This window comes from Cystoisospora suis (genome assembly GCF_002600585.1).
Source record: "Cystoisospora suis strain Wien I chromosome Unknown contig_216, whole genome shotgun sequence".
Taxonomy (NCBI): Eukaryota; Apicomplexa; class Conoidasida; order Eucoccidiorida; family Sarcocystidae; genus Cystoisospora; species Cystoisospora suis.
This window is the reverse complement of record NW_027153018.1, coordinates 126426-135677: the sequence shown is the minus strand read 5'-3', so window position 1 is coordinate 135677 and position 9252 is coordinate 126426. Positions and strand designations below refer to the sequence as shown.

At 54.4% G+C, this 9252-nt stretch overlaps 1 protein-coding gene across 1 annotated transcript; it reads right to left on the bottom strand.

Annotated features, from left to right (window-relative positions):
* Positions 1-713: 713 nt before the first annotated feature.
* CSUI_000565 (rhomboid protease rom2) lies at positions 714-7408 on the bottom strand. The gene is made up of 9 exons (XM_068060799.1): positions 6484-7408; positions 5824-5932; positions 5354-5400; positions 4488-4575; positions 3825-3872; positions 3023-3087; positions 2264-2310; positions 1334-1415; positions 714-816 (listed from the first exon to the last, which is right to left on the bottom strand). Exons 1-9 carry the CDS (start codon positions 6750-6752, stop codon positions 723-725), a joined length of 849 nt encoding a protein of 282 aa, XP_067927236.1. The 5' UTR covers positions 6753-7408; the 3' UTR covers positions 714-722.
* Positions 7409-9252: the final 1844 nt, after the last annotated feature.

The window sequence follows — 9252 nt, the reverse complement described above, 5'->3', positions numbered from 1 at the left end:
AACCGGCCTGGAAACCTGTCACCAATCGATGATATGGGCTTCAGCCTGTATCAAAATACTGCGCAGTGAGCGATTACAACACGCATAGACTCGAGCCTGTCCAGCCGGAAGATTCACTCCACTTTAGCTGACGATGCGCTGGCGGCGGCTATACGTAACAAGCGAAATGAATGTCACGTAAACTGCCACGCTCGTTATGCGACTCACCGGACAAGGCTGCCACGAGCGCCTAGAAACCTCGAGCACCTTACACATCACCGGACCGACTGCGAGAGTGAGTGAGTACACCATGCAGAAAGAGCGGAGTGTTCAGATTCATTACGCCTCGCCAGAACCTTTGCGAGGCATCAGTTATTCGTAACAAGCGCAATGAACAGCCACATGAAACGCCATTCTCGTGCGGCGACTCAACGGACGAAGCTGGCACTTCCAGGTAGCACCCTTTCCCGCCGAAGTGCCTGCTGGCCAACGCAGAGAGCAACGTAGAGGCATTTTACATCTGCTTCGTCGATCTACCCGCGAGAGCGTGTTTCAAAGCGGAAAGAGGACACCGCTGTGCTGTCGCCTCCACGCTCAGCCAGGAAAATACCTGAAACTAGCCGGAAACTACCATGACTATTCGTTTCGAACTAGCGCGAATTTGTGTTTGTCACGGTAACTCCCCGGGCGTCACTCCTCGTCGGAAACACCGAAGTAGTAGTGCCACGCGGCCTTCGGCAGAGTTAGCACCGCGGCACTAACCAGATTAATATACAGCTCATGACAGGAGCTACGCCTAGAGCAAGCTTTGACAGTGCCAGCGCCTTGTCGTACCAGCTGCAAGGAGAAAAGAGAGTGAGCACCATCGCCCGAGAGGAGAAATCCCAGTCATGCAGCTTCGAGTCGGAGGAATGTCCAACCGACAACGATCTTCAACCTCCCTGGCAGAGCTCATACAGCAGCGCCGTACTATCTCCACACGTATACGCGGCAACTTGCTGAACGATATTCGCGGCACGTTGTGAGGTGCCACACACGCTCAAGAATGAATTTGAAAGCTGCCACGCTGTCTGGGGCTCCAGGCCAACTGCTCTCTGGTATCACTAGCCAAAAAGAGCACAGGCGTGACACAGGCCAGCCACTTAGCCTACTCCAGCGCAACACAGACCAGTCTGCATGCCAGCCACCACCACATAAAGCTTGCCGTGAGGCTTCTCTGTTACGTGTCACCGGACCGCACAGCGTGCCCTTCACATCCCCTTCCGACGCCGTGCTGAGCCAGACTTTGCAAAGAAGGGCAGAGGCCCTTGAAAGGTTCACCCGGAAACGCTGGTGACAGCTGTGGCCTCCCTACCTCGGCTTCACGTCGCTGTTCTCGTTCAACCAGACTCCTGCGCAAAACCCTAGAGCCAAGCCACCAATGTGCCCCACGGCATCTGCCGGAAACACACACCAAAGCGACATGCGTCGCGGTCAAACCACGAAAACGGATATCAGTGTTATATACACCGGAGATCCCTTGCTGCGAAGAATAAACGACAGCACCGAGCGACCGAGAACACCATTTCGTGAGCGCACAGCCATTCGTTTGAAGTAGCGCTGCCTTAACTTTGCACGGAGAAGGGTTGAGTTGACAGCATCACCAAAAAACGCCTTCTTTTGCTAAACTACAGGTCTGCAAACACTTTCTCCTAAAAAAACAGTATCACCTTTCTTGATAGGTTCGTGAGAAGTTGTCCATCAGCTCGGCCCTGTGCCCCCGGATCTCTGGAGTCGGGTTAGTAGTGCCACGCCGATAGCTTAACCCCTATTTCTGTGCAGATGCGAAAAAGTCCCCACAGGAAAATACTACTCCTCCCCCCAAGATGCCTCGTAATCCCGCCATCGCCTCAAAAAACTCCGACAAATGACCTATGCAAGTCAATGTGTGCCCGAGCAGCCGTCGCTGCAGGAGGTCGCTGTAACAGCGCTGTACAACAACGCCGGACTGAAGCCACTTTTCTCCGGAAAGTTACCTTTGTCCGGTCAGTCGCGCCTCCTAGCCCACGTGCCCCCGCTGCCCTGAGTGTCCATACATCCCCGGTGAGCACGAACTGGAAAACCCGTACCATACAACCTACTCGCCAACACATCCTGATATTGAATTATCTTCACAGCGTGCCAGCAGCACCTGGTTCCACACTAATTACTGTAGTGACCAGCACTGGCCACACGGAGACCTGCTAATCAATACGCGTCTCCTCCACCTCCGTGCCTTCAGGGACGCCTTGGCATGACCACTCACCAATATGCCGGCCGAATGAAGAAATGAACACGAAGAAGAGGCATATGCTGTATGAGATATCACCGCAGCAGCACCACGAGACCGCCGTGACTGTGGGGGACCCAAAAACGAAACTCTCCCCCTGGCTTCAAAATCCACAATTCTGAAGAAGCTTATGTGAGTCTACGACAGTTTGCCGTGAAGGAACCGTCTCAAATGGAATGCTCTAAAAAGACGTCACAACAAGACACGGAATGCCGTCAGTCCCTATTCAACTCCCATGTCGAAGGGCCTGAAGTAGGCAAATGCTTTGTACGCTTAGTCATCATCGCTCACTGTGGCTACTCTTTTTCAACAAGGGCATCTGAAGTGCGCAAACCCACACATCGGGAGAAACATGCACGCGCGCTCCATGAAATATACACGCACCAGCGTCCCCGACCCAATATACAGCCATGCACAACAGAAAAGATATTCACAATCAGTTGATCTCGTGAGTAATGGCTTCGGCCGGTGCATGCGGATGCTGATTCATCGGCGGGTCGCGCCCAATGAGTGCAGGCGTGCATGCGCTGAGACTTACCGCGTAAAGATCAGTGGCTGCTCCATACGCGGTGATATCTCAACATCTGTGAGAAAGTGTCCTTGACAGAGGTAAGACATGTTTTGTCGCAACTGCAGCTAAAGTCCGAGCCGCAAAACGTTTACGGGCCGGCACCTCTGTTCGTGCGACGTACTCAGCTGAAGATCTTGACACGCCAACCTGACGAAGATTCTTACCCAACGCTGAGTATGGCACTGTTGCGATCCTGTAGTGCATGCCATATCAAGGCCAGCTCTGCCAACTGAAGGCATCGCAAACAGAGTTCACCCCTTACACAGCTGAGGCATGCGTATGCTGTAGAGCGATTCACTAGGAGCTTCACACCCCGAAGAGTGCCAAAAGCCTCAGCTGTATCAATGGGAAGGTCTTTTGGAAGCGGGACTCGCTCGCTAACTATGACTTCGCTGCTCATCGCGTCAGACAGTTCTCTAGCGCAAACAAGCGAGCATCCGGTCACTCCTACGGGAGAAAATCGCTCCCTCGAGCGAACAGCGGCACGGCAGTACGACGGTAGTCATGCTGCCAGTCTCGCTAAGGCCGTATACCCTGTGTTATACACACTGCCGTCAGAGGAAAACCCGTAACACCCAGAGCAGCAATTCCAAAGACGCAGCAACGTCAGCGGATACGGGCAGGAAAACTGATACTACTGCGCAGAAATAGGACGTCCACAGTGGTCAACAGCTCATACAAAGCTGGGATTCCCAAAACAGAGCTCAGAGTGTTCCTTGGCTTCAGCTCCACAGACAAATGAAAAAAAAAGGCCAGCCTTAGAAAGAAAGGCCCTGGTACGCACACGGGTAGAACAATTGGGAACTGGTAATCCCTTACAACCCCACACAAAGAACTGCGGCTGAACAGCAAGATTTATCTCGGCTGTCATCTTACTGCGTAACAGGCATACACACGTGTTTGCCGAAGATCATGACGCTTTGAGTAAAAACCGTGTCCCGTCACTCGCCTGGTGAGCCTCCTCACCTGGACCCCGATGAGTGCGAACACCGCCGTAGACGCTCCTGCCTTCATCTGCGTGTGATCAGAACAAACACTGAAAGCACGCAATCGCACTAGTGAAGCCATCAACATAGTGAACTTCGTCCACCGGGCTCGACTCCTGTCACAGACCACAGTAAGCGACTTCTCTTTTTCGCAGCGAAGCAAGCTCATTTATCCAAGCGCAGGCCCGCGAGTTCGAGTCTGTGCGCTCAAAAAGGCGGACGGAAGTGTTCAGCTACCACCACGAAGACGCAAGGTAAACTCGAAGATGCATCCGCACTGTGATTAGTTCACAAATGCGTCGTACACTGTACGACAATCCTGGCACATCCTTACCGGATGCGACTGGATTGCATCCAGGTCGCTCTCAACCGTGAACAATACAGAACTACCTCGCCTTAACTTTCCTGTGCGCTGCGATGCCATGCGAAACCGACAAGACTAACTTCATGCCCTCAGCTTCGAGAAAATACTCCTTCTCCGAAACACATTCCCAGCGCGACAGTTTCGGCCACCCCAAAAAAATCGAAGGTCGACTACAGCCGCCTTTGGTGTCAGGGACACCCAGGCGAAGACATCTCATTGTGACAGAAACAAAAAGGTGTGAAAGGCGGAGAAACCTGATTGGTGTGGGCAGAACCTTACTTGGCCGCAAAAAAGTACAGCTGCTGAGACCATGTTCGCCAACACTCCGACGCCGAAGTAGACAGAGAGGAACCTCCTCCAGCCGTATCTGTAGTTTACACGGAAGCACCTGTAACACTCCAGTCCTGGCGACCTGAATCGGCTTTGTTGTCTCTGAAGACCATGCCCGCCAACAAAAAACGAACACCATATGCGTGTTCTGACAGGACCAAACTGACGGATCCTTGAACTAGCAATCTTTCTTAGCAGACGACCCATCTGGTGTACAGTGGAATTTCCTGAGGAGACTAGTGACTGGCAAAGGGCGTGCCCGCGTGAGTCTACAGGCCGCCCGTCGCGTGCCTTTATCCACCTATCTGCCAAGCATGGGAAACCACCCAGCGCTTAACCCCCGTGTTGAGCGCACGGTTTGAGCAAAGAGTGACCGGAAGGAAGGACGTGCAGCTCTGTCCATGTACAGAGTCCCAGGAGCTCTGTATGACCCCGGAGAAACTAGTGAGGACAGCTGTGACGCTCTGCACACGAGTTGCGCGAGCGGCCCCGTAGAGTAGTGCGAGAGAAAGTTTGTACCTCAGTCAAGGAAAAAGACAACGGAAAACATCCACTCTGGCAGCTGTTGACTCCCGCGAAATCCCATGGTTTGGTATCGCAGCTGTAGGGACTGCCCGGACCAAAGGAATTCCCTGCAGGGGAAACCTGCGACTTGTGGTGCAGCAGCTACCAAAGAGAAGACAACAACGGACCGTGCCGCTGAAAGTGGCATCGACCTCTAACGCGCATTCCAGGGCTGCCACAGAAAGGTCCCCGTAGCCGTACAACCTGCGGACGCAAAAGCTGTCCGTAGGCGAAAAACCGCACTGGCTCACTTGTCTTCCATAGTCAAACCAATGCGGAGTTGCACCCAAAGATTCATCTAAGAAAAGGCAGCGGCACACATCAAGCCGAAGAACTGGCATATCTCCCGCAAGCAGTTCAGTCAACCGGAACATAGGGAGGCGGAACGTGTGGGCTCCCCCTTCAGAGAAGAGAAGACTTACATCCCCAGCGGACTCACGGCAACCGGAAAAGATTCATGTGCAGGAATCGTGGAGAGGGGAACTCACGACATGTCGCACGCAGGAGATGTATAAGTGAATCCACGGGGGAGTGACCTGTGAGCTCTCTCTTGCCAAAAGCACATCAAACGAGAGCTGCCCAACTTGCGAGAAGACCGTACGACTGAAGAAATGTCCTCTAACAGCTGGACACCTGCAGGCCCTCTGGCGCTGTCCTGACTGCTTGATGAAGGTATGCAGAGCGTGCTAACAGTCAGGAGCCATCAATGAAAGTGACTTACGAGTATATGGAAAAGATTCAAATGCAGAAAGAGCGGGCATATAAGTCTCCAGACCTCGCCAGCTCTAATGAGTTCCGGGACGTTGGCCCCGAACATCAACAGTGTCTTCCTGAGAGTAAAAGGCCAAATTCTTGTCAAACGACGTTTCCGTAATCACGTGACCCCTCCAGGAGAAACCGGCTTAGCAAACGGCTGTAACGCTTTCTGGCAGATCGCGCCGACGCTTCTCATCCGCGTGTCCACTCTGGCTCTACCAAAAGCACTATGTAGACTCGAAAGCGTTCAGTCGTTCAACGTAGCTCTTACCCAGCGCCGTCACCGTACTTCGGACTGTGTGACGAAATACAAATTTGAGATAGACTGGAAGCACCTGCAGCGGCATCCCCAGGGTAATCAGTCCCCTCAGGCGTCTCACACACCACAGCGGGGACGGGGGCGGCTTCAGCACAACACCATTCATGCAGACACTGAAGTCTGCTTATTGGATGCTTCGGACCGTACGAAACACGTGAGAGAGAAGCGAAACAGTACGGACAGGATACCGGCTGACGCAGAGGCGTTTCAGAAATCTACGCCCGAAAAGGGACCTCTCCGCCACCACGAGGTGTCTTTCTTTTCCACACTGTGAAAGGACGCCTGCGCATCTCTGCTACATCTTACGAAGTGGGAGCGAGAATGTCATTGGGAGACAGGCCAAAAGCGAGCGAGGCAATGTAGACAGCGACTTGAGAGAGAGACAGGATTGCGGATGGGCTCTTCAAATGGATACCAGGGCACAGCCACTGGATCCAGCTAGTCCGCTCCCCTTCGCCTGCTCCGCTTGTCGAATAGAACAGTGGAAGACCGCCTCCTGATTGGCCAGGAGCAGCCTGAGGCGCCCCTCGCGACGGCGTAGATGCGTAGTCCGACAGAGTCCGGATATTCGCCATACTCGACACATGCCGACGAAGCCCTGCTGTCACCAGGAAGAAAGCGCTACCGCGAAGAACGGCAGAAGAAATTCTGTAAGAAAGAGGTCACTCGAAGCACAGAGGAGTGCTCTCAGCGCCGAGAGCGAAGCCGGTATGCCGAGCGCGACGGCGTTATATCTCCTTGGGGGGAGAAAGTGCTCGAGGTGTCACCGTTACACTAGACCCAGATGAAAAGCCAACAGGATGGGGAAATTCTAGGTTCAATTAGTTGACGCTGCAGAGCATATGTACGAGATCAGAACCAGCACAGCCCTGGTCAGCCAGTGCTCGCACGCGTAGCTGGACAGAAGCTGGTACCAAAAGACAACATGGTGCATGCGTGCAGCAGACAGTGAGGCCGTTCTGTTTTCCATTAGAACAGGCGGGAACCTTGGAAGTGGTGTTGTCGTTGCCATCTGGGTACAGCTCGGCGGGAGAGACCGCAGGCAGCTTTACCCGCTCTTGAACTAACACTCAAGAGCTCTCCTCGTGTGCGCCCCGGGTAGCACCCCAAAGGAGACGGCCCTCGTCCGTTCCGTGGCGGGAGGTCATCCGACGCCGTCGGTGCCACTCGCCGAGCCGCCGCCCATCTATCCGACCCCGTTGATTTTGCTGAAAGTGATACACCGGCGACTGGATAAACCGGTTTCGAAGGCTAGCGGCAAATGTCTGCGCTCGTGTGCTTACCCTATGACAACCCAGCGTCCCCCCACGGACGGGGTAGCCGTTCCTGTGTGCCTGCGGAGTACTGTGTTTCCTTTCGGTGCGTGTCGCGGCCTCCCGGCAGAGGACCCGCCAGGAGTCGTGCGCGGAGGACGCTTGGACAACCTCGCAGTACGTGAGAGTCGGCTTCCTTCGGGCTGAAGCGACATGTAAAACGCTACGCAAGAGTTCAAGGAATGTGCAGCAACAGCAGCAAAGGAGTCGTTTGGCGTCAAGAGGGACACTTTCTGACCATGATGGTATCATACACGGCCAGTGGAATCCGTGTTGAGAGAAGCATCTACGACGATAACCAAAACGCCTCCCTTTATACACTCGTCAGGGCAGCTTTTCCTCCCCTAGCTGGGGAGCGCTCAGGAGAGCGAAATCAGTGGGTACAGTAGGCCAAAAGCAGGATTCGGAAAGCCGTTTGTGGGCGGTGGCCTCCCTGTAATAGATGAGGAACCGGGGTCAGTTACAACCGGTCGTAGTATGTTGCGTGCCCGAGAACGGCACCCAGCACCCCCTCGGATAAGCCATGCAGCCTACACCGACTATAGAGAATATTAATCAGTCACACGACTCAGCTAACTGCAGGAGAAGTTGAGGCGTGCTACTACGTAAAGCTCGGTTTCAGTTCTGGCGCCCGTATTACGCGGGGTATGCCCTTCGCAACCGTCCGGCGGCACCTGTCCTGCCGAATGCGTCCCCGGGAGCAGAACGACGTCGTGTGCGGATACTCGCCTTGCATCCCTGCCGGGCGTGGATCGGCTCCAAGCAAAGTACCAGAGCAAGACCAAAATTAAGCAGGCATAAGAGCTCTGACTTCGCCAATAGGAGACTTTTAACGGAACCATGAGGGCCCGCCCAGGACCCCACAGCAGTTCTCCGATGCTTTCACTCTCAGTCCACAGCACCGCAGCTGACCACTCGGGTCGCTACTGAGCCGTAGCCAAACAATCGAGTGAACTCCTTCGAACTCAGAAACGTACAGAGAAGCGCTTGTCTCTCTACTCCAGCGGCAGAAGAACTTCCGTGCCACAAAAGGGTACATGCCAAAAAAACTTCAGCCACAGGATTAGTCGCCCGCCTCCAGGCTTCACTTTTTCCAGGCTAGCCTCCCCTAGAAGGCCCTTCTGTAACTACACTACACGTCTCTCGACGCTGAACTATCCACTTATCTACAATGGAGAAAAGCGAAGTGGCTACACACAGGTCACGCGTGTGCGTGGAAGTCGTGTAAGATCCCAAGCGCCTTACCCGTCCACTTCTTCTGTTGTCTCGTCGAACTCTCTTTGCCTCTTGAGACCTACGAGACGCGGGGGTCCTCACACCGGACTTCGAGCTACCGCAAGTGCTGGCGATGATGCCGCACCTTCGACGCGAGGGTAGTGCCGCGCCCGCACCGCGTCCGCGCCGACGTTCTGTGTCGTGGTTTGTGACGTCTGCTATGAATGCGTCACGTGTGTGCGGACTAGAATGTGTATGGGAGTCACCGCCGCCCACCGCAGGACGCGTCGCACTCTCGCGTGCGTTACGCGGAAGCTATCGAACAGACTTCAGTGTAACTGCTAAAATCCTCCCAGCCGTTGCAGCTACCGTGTGACCGCCTATGTAGCTTGAGTTGTAAACCCCCGTCACTTACGCGACGCTTCAGGTTTATACATCGTTCCCTGCGAAACCCGGCTTCCTCTTGCCAGTTGCTCGTTGTGTCCGGGCGGCCAGCGTGCCTCGTGACATAAGGCGACCGCTTTCACAAGGGTATGCCGGTGGTGAC